At 37.0% G+C, this 16,020-nt stretch overlaps 1 protein-coding gene across 4 annotated transcripts in view; it reads left to right on the top strand.

Moving 5' to 3' along the window:
- The window catches only part of RTN4 (reticulon 4), a 70,466-nt gene that overhangs the window by 52,457 nt on the left and 1,989 nt on the right, over positions 1–16,020 (top strand). For all 4 annotated transcript variants that reach the window (XM_072768389.1, XM_072768390.1, XM_072768391.1 and 1 more), the window contains 3 exons: positions 1,700–1,907; positions 6,320–6,458; positions 15,307–15,376. In XM_072768389.1, the coding sequence (XP_072624490.1) occupies positions 1,700–1,907; positions 6,320–6,458; positions 15,307–15,376 (417 nt within the window). The remainder of the gene's footprint in view (positions 1–1,699; positions 1,908–6,319; positions 6,459–15,306; positions 15,377–16,020) is intronic.

Genomic DNA, 16,020 nt, shown 5'->3' with positions numbered 1-16,020 from the left:
TTGTTTGAGGCACAGGGAAGCCTCACAGGAAAGAATTATGTTACCAAGGGCAGTCTTTATCATTGTTTCCCCCACCCTCTCATTGTACCCCTTAAAAAAAACAAAAACAAAAATACATTAATTATGAGAACCGTTTGCAGCAGAGACTTACAATGAAGCCTGCATCTTTATGTTTTCAGGACTACCCATTCTTTAGGACCCACCTCAACTTTTTTCACAGTCTTGAAAAGTTTTCTCCAGGTTTTTTTCTTTTCTGAATTCTCATGGTGGTGCAACAGTTATTTTTTGTTTTTGTCATTATTTTTATGTGTCTTATTGTCTTACTAGAATTGGAGTGTTTTAGAGTTGGACAGGGCCTTAAAGAAAATCCCACATCCTCATTTTCAGATTCTTAATTCATTCTACTGGGTTGAGTTTCTTGAATAGAGTCAGCTCAATAAAGGTTTGCTGAATGTCACAAAACTATTAGCACTGCTTGCTCTGTCTTTATTCAATATGACATTATTCATGATATTTTAATAGCATAGATACACTACTTCAAGTTCTGGTGATTTCTCAGTTGTGCTGCTATATTATTTTTACAATAGTGGAAGCTAATTGAACAGAACAAAACTAAAGGAAAGTTACATACGTTAGAGAACCTCAAGACCAAAGCAGCCCCTAGAAATGTGATTTTTCTGTTACCTTCTTGATCTTAAAACTTAACAGGTACTTCAGATTGTACTGAAGAATATACCCATACTTATGTTACTATAAGAATATTAGCCTTTCCCTCCCCGGGTTCACAATCTAGAGAGAGACGAATTATGTTTAGCCTGTGCATTCAAGAAGAACCCTTTGGCACACTGCAGAATTCTTTGTGTGTTGTACATAACCCAACCTTAAGACCGCAGCAGGCCTATGGTTATTTGATCCCCACAATGGCTCTGACCATAAGCCAAGAGCAAACTTACTAAGTTTGGCTTTGTCTGACTCCTTTCTATTAATAAACATTATATAACAGTGTAACACATTTAGTTTTTCTTTTTTTCTTGGACACCTACATTTTTAGGCACTGTATTTACTCTCAAAGAGAAGTAGCTTTTCAGGTAATCTAAAGGCTGTTACCCTTTGTCTTTGGACTTTGTAGGAAATTTTTGTTTTAATGATAGCCAGGGTAGGAAACAATTTCATCATGTTTCTCAAAGAGAGCTCTCTTAAAAGCAAAGCTGTAGAACTCTTATGTGTAGTTTTTCATAGTTTTGTTTCTTAACATTTTTTGAATTAGTGATTTTTTTGCAAATAAATACATTTTTACATTAGTGAGTTAGGATTTTTTTCTGTTATTTGTATTTATATGATGCAGTGAATGAAGTTGAAAACCCTCAAGATGATTTTTTCAGAAAACTTGTTTTGGATTAGAAGTCTGCTATACGGGGCTTGCAATATTGAACAGTCTTGCATAGCCAGTGATTTGGACATGAAGGAAACATATTTGCATGAGAAAAATTTATGGTAAACAGATGCAAGTATGATTTTAATTTACAAATTAGAAGAGGTTTAAAATGTAGCTTACAAAGTTAATTCTTTAGTACTTTAAGTTTTCGTTTTACTATAGAGACCTTTTAATTTCTGTAGGTGGAACAAATAGAAATGTGTGAAGTCGAGATGTAGATAAAATAATGTTCTAATTTCAGATTTCTTCTTTTTTAATTTTTAGTTGTTGACCTCCTCTACTGGAGAGACATTAAGAAGACTGGAGTAGTGTTTGGTGCCAGCTTATTCCTGCTGCTTTCATTGACAGTATTCAGCATTGTGAGTGTAACGGCCTACATTGTCTTGGCCCTGCTCTCTGTGACTATCAGCTTTAGGATATATAAGGGTGTGATCCAAGCTATCCAGAAATCAGATGAAGGCCACCCATTCAGGTGAGATGTCTGAAAAACAAGGCACACATTGGCAACACTATAAACAGGATTAATATTAAGACTCATTCTGTAGAGTTACAGGCATGCATTTTTTACTGCTCAAAGATCATTGCAGATGTTTGCTTAAAAAACTATACCTAAAGCATCTGCTTTTGAGATTTTTAAGGGTTAAAGGTAATTTATTTCATGGGCTCATGATGGAAAAAACTGAGTTTATATGTCATTAGCCTAATTCTATGTGTTAGTAATATTTATTAGAACTAGGTATTGATTATCTAATTTTGCTTTAATAGAAGCTATATCTTTTTAACATGATTAGGATTGGTGAAAGTTCTGTTTTCTTTATTGTTTTTTATGCTATCTGATCTTTGAAATACCTTTCTTACCACTAGTATGTGCGTGTTTTTCTATAATGCTATCTTATTGTGCCTGTGTGTTCTCTTGCCCTTCTATTTCTGTCTGGTTTTCTTTTCTTATTCCGTAAAGCATACTTTTGTATTGTCCTGTTGTCCTTTGGTGTGTGTCTGTGTGGCCGTTTCTTGTCTTGAAATGATCATCTTCTGCCATTATTTTTATAAGTACACTCTTGCATCACATACCTAATTGGCCATTACCAATTAGGACATACCTCAGTTTGGATCTTCTGCTCTGACTTCAGACTCAGCATGTCTTTTTCCCCAGTCTTAAAAAATTAGAATATAATTCATGTATTTATAAAATTCAGTGGTTTTAATATGTTCCTAGAATTGTACAACCATTACCATCTAGTTCCAGACACTCTCAACACACCAAAAAGACATTTTCTACCCATCGGTAGTCATTTCCCACTCTGCCCTTAACAGCCACTAACTGATCATGTCTGTAAATGAATGTTTTTTCCCTCAAACTTGTCAATTTCTATCAGTAATATCACTGCTATCCTCATTTCAGGCTCCCAATTTTGATGTTATCTGTTTCCATCTCGAATAAAGAACTAAGTTGTGTTGTTTTCTCCTGCTTCCTCAGTGTAGAACACAAGTCCATAAACTATAGCCAGGGACCAAATCCTGCTTTTGTAAATAAAGTTTTATTTGAACATAGGCATACTCAATCATTTAGCTGTTTTCATCATGCTATAATAGCAGCAATTGTGCCAGAAGCCATGTGGACTTCAAAGCCTAAGTGCTCTTTCCTAGGCCTTTACAGAAGAAGTTTGTCTACTCTGGATGGGCTTCACTTGTTACCAAATTGGGTTCTGGTTACCTAGGTTTCAGCTTTTATAGCTGTTGTCAGATTTTCTTCAGATACTTTTATATTTTTAGGCAAACGGGCTTTCTGTTCACTACAGGATCAAGTCCAAATATCTTTATCTTGTCTCTCATTTGCCTCTTCTAGGATGTTATGCCCATTCATGCTGCCTTTTTAGCTTCTCAGATGACCTAAACTATTATACATTTTTTTTTTTTAAGATTTATTTATTCATTCAGAGAGAGCGAGAGAGAGGCAGAGACACAGGCAGAGGGAGAAGCAGGCTCCATGCAGGAAGCCCGATGTGGGACTCGATCCCGGGTCTCCAGGATCACTCCCCGGGCTGCAGGCGGCGCTAAACTGCTGCGCCACCGGGGCTGCCCAAACTATTTTACTTTTTATTGGGTTCTGTGTTTGATTTCAAGATGTAACTTTTTGAAGGCTTCCCTAATACTGGCTCCAAATGAGCTGAGAATTCGTTTCCTATTGGCTTTGAAATGATCTCTAATTGTTTTGTATTTAGACATCATTTTTTTTCTCAAATAGATTTTGAATATTTTAAAACTATTTTGGTAAGGCAGGTATCTGTGGGCATGAATGAGTATATAACTACCTAGAACATATATAGTTGATATTAAGGGGTAAATGTAAACCAATTTTCAAACTTTGTAATCTATATTATTTTGCTTATTGTAAAGATTGGTTATTTAGCTCTCTTCATATTGATGAAGTAACGATGCTATAAAAGTTTGGGAGAGAAAAAAAAGTTTGGGAGAGAGACCAACATTTATGAGTGGCTCATATGTCCCTGGCCTTTTATGCACAGACTTAATTTTCATAACAACTTAATGAGACAGATGGTATTCTTCTTTTCCACAGAGAGGGAAACATTTGAAGTTCAGTAACTTGAAATTGCAGCTTCAAAATGGTAGCCATATCATGCCAAAAATCATACAGGAATATGATTTTTAATTAGATATATTGAAATAATATAAAAATATTGTCAAGCCAAAACTTCTAAATTATCTACAGTATCAATCTGAGATATCGTTTGATTTTAAAGAAGACTTTTGGGAAAAATCTGGTGGCTGTCTTATTCCCTATTTTTTTAGAAACACTTTATTCTTCAGAGGATTTTTTTAGAGTCATTATAAATTCAGCCAACATGCCAGACTAATCCTGTTGGACAGTTTTTCCAAGTTCTCCCAGTCACATTTCTAAAGGTGGTACCATCCTGTCTATATCTAATACCTTTGGTCTCTGGAAAAGAGTGATGTCAGTGCTGGCATTGCATTAATATTACATACATGCTAGTTGAATGAATGTAAATATCCATGGGATTTCACTGATGGAGAGTGCCACTCTGTGCCTGCTGGCCAGGCATCTTGTCTTCTGCAAGAACAAAAACTGTGGTACAAAGAAGCAGAATACGAACTCAAAGTTATATCAGCTTCTGTTCTGTGTCTCTCAAAGCTGCACAAATAAATTATTGCTGATTTAAGGGTAGATATGAATATTCGATCATTTTTAACTTGATAATAACAACTGGATACCTGCTGGTAATCAATAAGTTGTCTGAGTGCTATGCCATCATTGTAAATATATTTTCTTGGTCTTAAACAGTTTATACTTTAGTAGGAAAAATATACAAGTGTATACATGTCTGTATGTCAGGGCTGGATATGGCTAATGCTATAATAATACCACAAAAGAAAGCATTGTTAGAATTGCATAATAAGATCTTAGGGAAAGAGCCAAAGAGGCCTCATAGATGGGTGGGATTTGAGATGGACTAACTGACTGGATATGCTATTACTAGAGGTAAGAGGAGAGCATTGTGGATTAGGAAAACAGTATGATGAACAAAGGTAGTAGGATTAAAAAATAATTAATGGCTCATATTTGGCTGCAACATAGTGAGTAGTAAAAAATTAGGTTGAAAAGATTGAAGAGGGTTCTGGTTGAAAAGTTGGAATCATAGAATCACAGAAGGTTTGAGCCTGGATATTTAAGAAGGTCTGTTTCTCTAATTTTATAGAGTGGGAACCATGACCCTGAGAAGTCAAATGACTTTGCAAGGTTACATGGCTAGATAGTAGCAGGTCTTCTAACTCCTACCTGAGTTCAGTCTAAGTAGCACTACCTAAGAGAGCTAAAATAAAACTCACCTGGCATTGACTAAAGGAATGGATTAGTATGTAAACAGATGAGTGATTCATTTGGATACAGAATATTCCAGTTTTTAAATAATGAACACTTAAACTAGAGAGATAACATAGTGAGTAAAAATGAAGAGACATATTTGGGACATATTATAGGAGTAAACCATGGGACAGGGAATTATCAGATGACTGTTCTTTCCAGGATGAGTAACTAGTGTCCACCAGCATCGGGGAGTGATGAAGAGAGACTGGGTTATAAGGAGCTGCTTCCAACGATAGAAGACAATGCTTAGCATTTCTGAATTGGTACTACTCTACCAAGATAAAATGACTTCTTTGAAATAATAACTAATAAAACAGTTCCTTGCATTCCTGCCGAAGATTCTTCTTCTTCATTACAGTTTGTCTTCCTAAATAGAACGATTCCAGGTATCTTAGTATAGAATGGGGTATCTACGTGGACAGTAACTATTATGTTTTACTAGCATTAACACCATACTTGTGGTAGCCATTTCACAATCTGGACCTTGACCTATTGGGCAGTTTCCTCTAAAAGTTATGCTGAGAGACTGTAGTATTTGGGAATGAATAGGATCTTTGTTAGGAAAACCCAAGGAGACCGCATAATGTCGGCTTAAAGAGAAAAAACCCAAATCCCTCATAACAGCTACCATTTATTGAATGCTTCTTTATGCCTGCTTGCATTAAGCACTGTACTCACTGAATCCTCATGATAATTAATAACTGCAAAGTTACATAGACAAGTAAGTGGCAGAGTATAAGAATCAAGTCCAGAGCAGTCTGACTTGAAAGGAAATGATCTTTTTCTGTGCTCATCAGCTGCCCGTGTGCATGTCCATGAAATATGCATCGATTGGTGAATTTTCACATTGTGCTTAATTTGGAATCCAGGTTTTATGGTAAAATATTTTAACTAATGTCTTCTTTTACAATTACATTACTGCTGGACATCCAGGACAAATACTCTGATCAGTGACAGTTAGGACGTGTTTTGTTTTTCAGGGCATATTTGGAATCTGAAGTCGCTATATCTGAGGAGTTGGTTCAGAAATACAGTAATTCTGCTCTTGGTCATGTGAACTGCACGATAAAGGAATTGAGACGCCTCTTTTTAGTTGATGATTTAGTTGATTCTCTGAAGGTAAGTTTATTTGCCTTCCGTTTCTGACATACCCAGAATTTAATATCAAAAGAGTAGAGTATAAAATTCTGCTTTTCTTTTAAAGTAAATGACAGAGATGTAGTGAAATCATGTTACTATAAATCTATGTGTCAAAAATCAGAATCCTGTCAAATATTTAAGATGGAGGAAAGTACTGTTCCTTTTAAAGGAAAATGAGTTACAAATTCATACTTTTGGAGACCAGAAAGATTAGAAGTGAGAAGATTATACATTTATCATAATGAGCACTGAGTAAATGTATAGAATTGTTGAAACTGCATGGTACCCCTGAAACTGATATAACACTGTATGTTATCTATACTGGAATTAATATAAAAAACTAAATGAAGAAAATGCAATAAAAAAATGGTGAGAAAACTAAAGGAAATTTTCACTGTAGGAATAAAGATTATCTAATAGAGTTGATACCAGATGGGATTTAATCTGTTTGCCTTTATTTTAGAGTCTGGTACTTAATTTCTTAGCTTATGTTTCATTTATATACACACATAAGCTATTTCATATCTTGGACTCTTCTTTGGAATGTTTATTCTGGAAATGCTTTAATACTTGGAAATACAACTAATCTTCAGTTGGTAATTGTTGGAAGTCTTTAGTTTTTGGATCTTGCTATAGCAAGCTGTTAGGGTCTCACCTTGCAAATAAACTTTCCCGAAGCTCACTAACTCAAAGCAAGCCCCAAAACAACTTAAAACATGAGCTGCAAACACTGGGACTTTAGTTCTTTACATAGAACTTACCATTTGTGTTTTGTGTATTATTGCCTGTGACTCTGCTTAAGACAGATTCATTTCAGCCTAAGCCTAGGTAGAAACATACTATGGTAGTACGTAATGATTTTTCTTTCATGAGAGATATGTACTAGTTTGCAACTTATCGTGCAAACTAGGGATGTCCTAGCGATACGATGACAGGGCCTTAGACTCAGTGAAGCAATTTCTGAACTGATCAGAATAGGTTTAAATGCTCAATGCTTTTAACAAACAACTTTAATAAGCCAGTAGATAATTATTTTCAACTATGTCCTTCTCTCAGCTTACAACCTGGACTCTCAGTTACTTACAAATAACATCAATGGAAAATAATTTAGTTTCTTTTTGTTACTTAATATCTTTGTACAGAGTGCTTGCATTTAGTGCCATTCTGTAGTAGTGCTTTGAAATTATCTGATGTCTGTAAATAAAAGATAGCTATGTTATTTGGGATGTTTGATTAATTAGTTTCAAAGGGAACAAAAATACTTCGGAGTAAGTGAAATAGAACGTCCTACATAGGGGCGCTAGAAGAACCGGTTCCTATTCATTGAGGTCGTATTTGCTGTATCATAGCTTGATAGCTGGGGTAGACCGTGTGAAAAATCGAGAAGGTATTAGTACAGTTTAAGGTGAAGTGTTTGTGGCTGGGTATTGGTTGAGAAGAAGCAGTATAAATAGAGCTTCAAACAACAAAGGTCCATCTCTGAATTTAGTGATTAAACTGCTGGGCTGGGGGTGACTTCAAACAAAAGCATCATGAAGCTTGATAGAGGAGCGAGTCCTTGTTTTGATAGACTTAATAAAAGTTGCAGCAGATAGAAACAAAAAATCATCCTTCATTTTGCACAGTGTAGTCATGAAGGCAGCTCAGTATGTCTATAATATTGAGAGAAGAGGCGTTCTAAATCTGCTTAAAAACAAAAAAAAAAAATTGATCTGGGAATATTTATTATGTTCCAGATTTACTTAACAGGTTTTAGTTTAAAGTCTCCACATGTCTTTAGTAAAAAGAAAACTCCTTTGTTCTTTCAGATTTTATTATCCTCTATACAGTCCTGTGTGTACACAGTTCTGTGTTGAAATACTTGGCAAAGGCTAGCGGAGCATGGAAATGTTAGGTTTCTAAACACCTTTTAAATATTTTGCACAGATACTTGGAAAAAGGATGAGGAAATTTTATGAATAAATTGGTTCTCTAAGATGAAGAATTTCATTTTGCTGTTAAATCTCAGTTTTTAATTTCTTTTGAACATTACCGTAGATGTTTTTTTTTAAAGCAGGTATATTATTCATGATGAAACTAGCATAAATGAGAGAAACTGAACTTGATAAATTTTTGCTTTGAGTGACTTTTATGTATGTGACTTTTGAGTAACAAAGTGGCACATAACATGGCAGATTTACTTCCTGAAATACTATTTTTATGAAGTTTTCTTCTTTAAAAATGTTTTTTCTTAATATTGGGGAAAAAAGAGTTGCACTAGAATTATATTCTAATACTTTTTCTTCTTATGAATCAGCAGGACTTTTGAAAAGAGAAAAAGAAAACTTATTTGGTTTTCTTGAGTAGTGTTTTTTGGCAAACCCAGAGCTGAAGGAAAGCTGCTCGGTGACTTCTCCACATGGTAATTCATTCAGGGCTCCAAATAAGTAACAGGTGCTTCAGCATACTAACACATAGAATGACCTTTGCATTAGGTCTCAAAATCTGTTGAAGCAAAAGAATAAGGCTGGGTATGTCTTGCCCTATGCAAAGGTTATGGTATGAAGCACTTGGTAATTCAGTTGTACATTCTGATGATATACACAGAGGGTCTTCCTTGTTAAACCTGGTGGTTGTATTACTTGGGAGACTTTAGTTAAACCTTTTCTTTTTTCTTTCTTTTTGTTTCCTGTCCTGGGGTACCTAGGGGGTACCTCCAAAGTCAATAAACTTTTTTTTACCTTTTGACCCCCCTTAAAATTAAAAATTTAAATAAAAATTGACCCCTTTTTATTAAAGTTAAATCTTTATGTCATTGTGTCTGAGTAGTACAGATTCTGTTTACTTCTACTGAATAAGGGTATTATAGAAACACAAGGTACTTGCTTAAAATGTCTTATTGAAAAAAGCTGACAAAAACCTTAACACTCTTGACTCTATAAAAATGACTTCGTATTCTCTCTCTATAGATAGTTCCTTAAGCATTTACCACTCTTATTCCCCTAGTTTTTTATAGAGTGTTTTCTTTTAAAAAGAAAATTATTTCCTTCTGATTTTATTACTTTTTGCCTTTAAGCCACAGCAGCCAGTAGAGTGATATTCTCCCTAAAGCAAGCAAAAAAAAAAAGGTTTTTTCAGTTCTCATTCTTTTTTTTTTTGTTGTTTTTTTCAGGGTAAAGAAGAAATCAGTTTGCCCTATTAGACTGATTTATTTCCTTAAATTTGGAGTCTCAGTCTTTTGAACGTTTGCTAATAAATAGCCATTGTCTCTGCAGTTTCCAGACAAACTTGTGAAATAACACTGAATCTTTAAAAACTTAAGGAACCAGCTTCTAACTGGAACTACTTTGATTTTGTATGATTCATCATTAGGAAAATGAACATCACTCTAAATTTGAGAAAATGCAGTGGAGTCTCATAAGTTTATAATGTCGAAAATATACATGGTATCAAGCTCTGTGGCGTACTTTAATAGCTTTTAAACAAAAATTTGAAAGAGGATTCTCTGTAACTCACTGTCTTCATAAATTTGATGCCCTCACATTTATATAATCTACATTTCTAAATTCTAGGTCACAATTACCACTACTTCTATTTGAAACTTTCTTCTTCAGAAAGTGAAAATTATAAAGCCACTATTCTTAGTATGTAAAACTTTCTCTTCTTGCTCATGACTTTTTTTGACAATGATTTAAAAAAAACACACACATAATCAAATGTGATTAAAAATAATGATAATAACCAAACTCCAAAGTTCATGAGGCATCAAGCCTCCTGCCTGCTGAAAAAGACTTGATATGACATGGTAGTTATCACTGTGCCTGGCCTAAGTATTGTCCAGATGACAACCTTTCAGTTGAGGTGGACAAATAAGACCTGTTTCACAGACTTCTCCTTTTAAATTAATCTGTAAGAGTTCCATTTGTGTGGTGCCTGGGTGGCTCAGTCAGTTAAGCATCTGCCTTTGACTCAGGTCATGATCCTGAGGTCCTGGGATTGAGCCTCCTGTGGGGCTCCTTGCTTGGTGAGGAGTCTCCTTCTCTCTCTGCCCCTCGCTCACTCTCTCTGAAATAAAACCTTAAAAAAAAAAAAGGTTCCGTTTGTTTTGCTCCTTTGCCATTAACTACAAGCTTCTAAGCCCTAGAAAAGATTTCAAGTATCCACAGATGGAGCAACAATGCATTTATTTCCCAAAGGATTAATTTTAGTCAAATATTATGGGCAAAATCACTAACAAAATATTTCTAATTCCATTCAGTAGAACTTATTTCAAATATTAGTATAAAATTTCACTGCAGCCAAATGTTTTGTCCAATCCTCAGGATTTGTTTTAAAGGTTATATTTCTTAGAGTGGGTTTGTTCCACTGAGTGCCAGACATCAGGTCGGGGGAGGAGAATGAAGGAAAGGAAAGCCTTTTCTTGGAGAATCTGGTACTTTATTAGCCTCTGAGAAGTCAGAAAGGGGCAGGATAACTTTATGTAACCCAGTGATATCTGTTAACCTTGTTTTAAATAATACCCATGAGTACCAGAAAACTAGTATACAGTAGTTTACACCCCCTACTTTTAAGGGGTAAGAAAATTCTGTTTCTGTGATTGATCTTCCACGTAAGGGATCTTTGATAGGGTTCCTTTTAAAACAGTGGTTCTCAGTCTTGGCTGCACATTGGAACCACCTGAGGAGCTATAAAATTTACTGGTATCTGTGAAGGAAGAAAGAGAAGGAAGGGGAGTCCCTTCTCCTAACTGTTTTTAAAAGTAGTGGTATTAAGCTATAAACTCCAGGCTGTAGGTTTCCTCTCCCACTCCTACCCCCCACTCACCACCACCCCCACTGGAAAAGAGGCATAGGACAGTTCCTGCGGGGGTCAGCTTTGCAGCTTCTTGAATAAGGCTCCAAGTTTTCTTGGTTTTGTTTTTTAATTTATTTGAGAGAGACCCAGCAAGAGCCAGTGCTCACACAGGTAGGAGGGGCAGTGGGAGAGGGAGAAGCAGGTTCCGCGCTGAGCAGGGAGCCCAATGTGGGCCACAGTCCCAGGACCCCAGGGTCATGACCTGAGCTGAAGACAGATGTTTAATGGGCTGAACCACCCAGGCTCCCCCAGGCTCCCAGGTTTCATCAGAGGGATCCTGCCTTTTCAAACCTCAAATTTGAAGAAAAAAATCTAGTAATTTTATTTATGAGATATTAAGACCACATGATTTGGGCAAAGGTTCTTTTTTTTCTGTAATACAGCTTTTGGGTGATAAAGACTAGATTCTGTATGACTGTAGTTCTGTGATTTTCAGTGAAAATACATATTAAAATTGCAAGAAAATTTTTAGCTATAGTTGCCTGCACATAATGCTCCAGAATACAATCTTAAATCTGAAAGTGAGCTCAAAGAGGCCTGAACTCCAGAAATAGCTGACCCAAAAGAACATTAAAATCTAACATACACATTTTGACAGTTTCTGCTCTCTCCGGATCACAGAAAAATCAGAAGCATAATGAGCTAGGAAACATGTAGGCAATCAAAGTGATACTAATGGATGAGGCTGAAGATGTCATAAAAGGTCGAAGAACTTTCAGTTTAAGAATGCAGAAAAAGTTTGAAAACGTCAGAATTGCCAGAGTAATATCTGAAATTCTGTTGCACTGTCCTTCCTCCATTTTCCTTAACAAATGTTGCCTCTGAGTTGTTGAGACATCATCTAGTAAAGAGCTCTAGGGAGCTCTTGAATGAGGTTTTTGATACAGTTTAGTTTAATTCTCTCCTCCCCTGGGACAAAAGGTAAACAAGATCATGGCCTTTGCTCACTTTATATTAGACCTTCATTGTACTTTAGTCCTTTTTCCTCCCCTGTCGTTACTGCCCAAGGAGATGATCTGATTTCCCGGTTAATGTATGCATTGGCTATCATGGCACAGAATAGTTGCCATGAACTAACATAGAATTTGTAGGTCCAAAATGCAAGTGGCCTGTTTTGTTTCTTTAAAATGCTTAGGGACCTGTTCTTTGGCCCTTTATGATAGCATGCACATTCATGACAAATTCCCACTAATAATGGTTGCTCTGTAGGTGAATTTACAGTAGAGCAGAGCAGATTGATTCTGGAGTCAGATAAGCCTGAGATCACAGGGACCTCTGGTCTAGTATCTTGCTTAATTGTTCTGTCTTGGTTTGCTCTTCTATAGGGATAATAATAGCACTTCTGGCATTGTGATGAGATTCACTGACCTAATATATTTGCAAAAAAAAAAAAAATGTTGCTTTTATTATATAACAGTTCCAGTGATTGAGCAGTTGCTAGATGCATGTCCTTAACTACTGTGTCTTTCTCTTCTGTTGTGTTTTACCTGGAAAATCTTACCTAGCATTTTTGTTTTGGGCCCCTGAAATGTTAAATTTTCTCCAGACTTAGTTGCAATATTTCAAAGTTCTATGATAACACATACAAATGTGAATCTCTGGTTTCTCTCTTAAAATGGGAAATTTTAATGGTAACATGGGCCTGGAATACTTGCATGGTTGACAGTCTGTGGAGCCTCCGTGAGAGGGCGAGTATGGATGTCTGTTTGCCTCAGTCCTTAGCCATGCTGCTTCTTTCATTTAGTGCACCTGCCAGGTCCCACAGACATTTAATCTTCCCCCAGTTCTTTTCTTTGCCTTTGGGTAGTGTGGCTTTTAGGAAGTGTCCCCCACGAGGCAAGTCCAGTGCCATTTGAGTCCCTTAGATAGCCTAGGTGTGAAATCTTGAGTGTCTCTCCTTGTGGATTTGGAGTACGACCTTGTGGGTGACTTAATGGCCAAATTAGGACTTCTTAGCTTGTGTGTTAGAGTATCTGAATCCTGTCTCGACACAGGTATCCTCATTGCTAAAGCAGTTTCTTCTAAAACGTGGAAGGTTGATGCTTCTCTCTTTAGATTTGTGGATGGCAATGGATAAAAAACATGAAAATGTTCTGTAGCAAACTTGCTTAAGTGCAGAAGTTATAATTAGCTTCTGCAATAGGAGTCTGTAAAACTCTCCTGTGAGAAGGAAAAGGCTTGCTGACTGGAGTCATGATTCAAACCTTTCTACCACAGCAGTTGCTGAGATCAGGGCAGCATTTAATTTTTGATTTTCACCTGGCAGGAGTTAGGAATGCTTGACATCTGGTCACTTGAACGTTAGTTAAATTCAGTTGAAGGGGTAATCAGAGGTTGCTATGTGTAGAACCGATGGGGGAGGAATCCAAAACGTGTTCCCGAACTGCCGAAAATGTGCTTCTTAGAGTTTGAACACCCTCATTACGGCTTGGTACTCAGCTCTTAGTAGATAACCAGATTTTGTTGAACGAGTGAATATATGGAGGAATATATGCTTTAGTTCAAGGGTCTGCAAACTACTGCCTGGCCCATGGCCTGTTTGGGGATAGCCTGGGAGCTAAGAATGGCTTTTAAATTTTGTAAAGGATAGTACTCAAAAAAATTTCAGAGATAACATCCAAAGAATATCTGAGAGACTCCTTGTGGCCCGTAACACCAAACGTGGTTATCATCTGTCTTGATAGCAAAGGTTTGCCGATCCCTGCCTTAGGAGACGGAGGTACTGACTCCCCTCCCCTCTCCTTTTCACTTACACGGTGTCCGTACCTGACTGATCACTGTAGATGGTGGCATCCTATTGTGTTAACTACTAACTAGGGCAGAGCTGGTGCCAGACACATGAAGCCTTGTAATAGAAAGCAAAGGAATTACTGATTAAGAATAATAAAATCCAGACTGACTTTGTTTCTAAGTCTTCTAAGAACTGCTTTGTGCATGTCATCAAATCTGTCCTGTAAGAGGTGAACCAGATTTTAGAACTGGAAGAAAATTCTGAAATCCTCTTGTTCAGCCTTTCTTTTCTTAAATAAGGTATGCAGAGCAAATAAAGGACTTAACAAAATGAAATCCCTTTTTAGAACAGCCTTTCCCTAGCTGCTTTGATGATTTTTAAAAAATAAAAAATAAAACCATGATTTTAAGACCATGTGAAGTAGGAGAGTTGAGTTAGCTCAGTGCAGTTCTCCGCCCCTAGAGGGGACAGTGAAAGCTGACCGCAGGCAGGGTTGCAAACCTCTCTGTCCTTGAGCTGCCTGCATCTGCCACGGTAATAACAGCACCTGCCTCACCCAGTTGTTAAGAGGAATAAAGGAGTTAATATTTGTAAGACATTTAAAACCGTGCCTGGCAATATAGCGAGAACTATATTGGTGTTTGTTAAATACAGAAGTTAGTGGCTAAAAGAATATTAATGGTCAGATTTATTAACAGGTATACAAGTTTGAGGCATCCTCGTTTCCAGGATTCACTACCAAAACGTGTATCACTGTGCAGACAATGCCTCTGATCCTTAATACGATGCTGGAGGTGGTATTTTTGTTACCTGAACCCCCTTCTCTCTGATCATAACTATTCCCTGCCTCATTGTTGCTTATTCAGCTGAGGTGTTAATGCCTGAATCATTCAGCTCATGCAGATCTTGAAGTACTTGTTAGTGCTTTAAACTCAAGTTTAATCACAAATTCGCATACTTTTTCAGGCTTCCCATGCTGTAATAAGCTGAAGGGGTAACGTATACCTTTGGCATGTTTTCTGATTTCAGAGAAAACAATTAAGCTACTTGGTAGTGTAGTCCAAAGAAAATGAATCAAATCTGTTTTAATTATTACTAGGATTCTGAGATTTCGATTTCACTCAGAGGTGAAATACCGTATTACTTTGCCACTTCTCCAACGATTATGCCTCTGGTAGGTTGGCATTCAGATGGGATGCTTCTATTTGAAAGCTTCGACTTGGTGTGAATTGTTTTTAATAGGCTAATGTTATCTTCTTACAGTTTGCAGTGTTGATGTGGGTATTTACCTATGTTGGTGCCTTGTTCAATGGTCTGACACTACTGATTTTGGGTAAGTCTACAAAACGATTTGAAGGAAAAACTGTACAATATGAGAAGATTGTGTGCAGGAGCTTAGAAGCATTTTAGTGGAGACATTGTGAGCTCTTTAAATAAATTGCTGATACTGATATTGTATATGTGGGACTTGATCCCGGGACTCCAGGACCACGCCCTGGGCCGAAGGCAGATGCTTAACCGCTGAGCCATCCAGGGATCCCGATGCTACTTTTTTTTTAATCAGCTTTGCAAATGGAAAGCTGTAGTCAGTGCAAATAAGGTCATTGTCATAAGGCAAGTCAAGATTCTTACTGTATGATTGAGATTGAGAATGTCGCTAAATGACTTGTCCAAGGCACACAGTAAGTGGGTGGTCAATCCAGCGTTTGCGTAGTTAAGTTCCTAAAGAATGCTCCAGTTAACAGTGATAAACCAAGTGGGGGCTGGCCTTGCCTGAGGGTGCAGTCATCAATCAGACCAATGCGGGATGCCTGTATTTCATAAGGTCTGTGGGACATGATTTTAAGGGAGGAACGGTTCCTGCAGCATTCTTTGCTTCGTTCACTCCTTCATTCCTCTCGCGTGGCCCCCCACCAGCAGGCGCCTCCAGGAGAACCTCAAGTGCTTATTCATTCATTAGGAACACTGCCTGGCTGT

This window comes from Canis lupus, chromosome 11, assembly GCF_048164855.1.
Source record: "Canis lupus baileyi chromosome 11, mCanLup2.hap1, whole genome shotgun sequence".
NCBI classification, from domain to species: Eukaryota; Metazoa; Chordata; class Mammalia; order Carnivora; family Canidae; genus Canis; species Canis lupus.
Note: the sequence above shows the minus strand (reverse complement) of the source record. Positions and strands in the feature narration are given on the sequence as shown.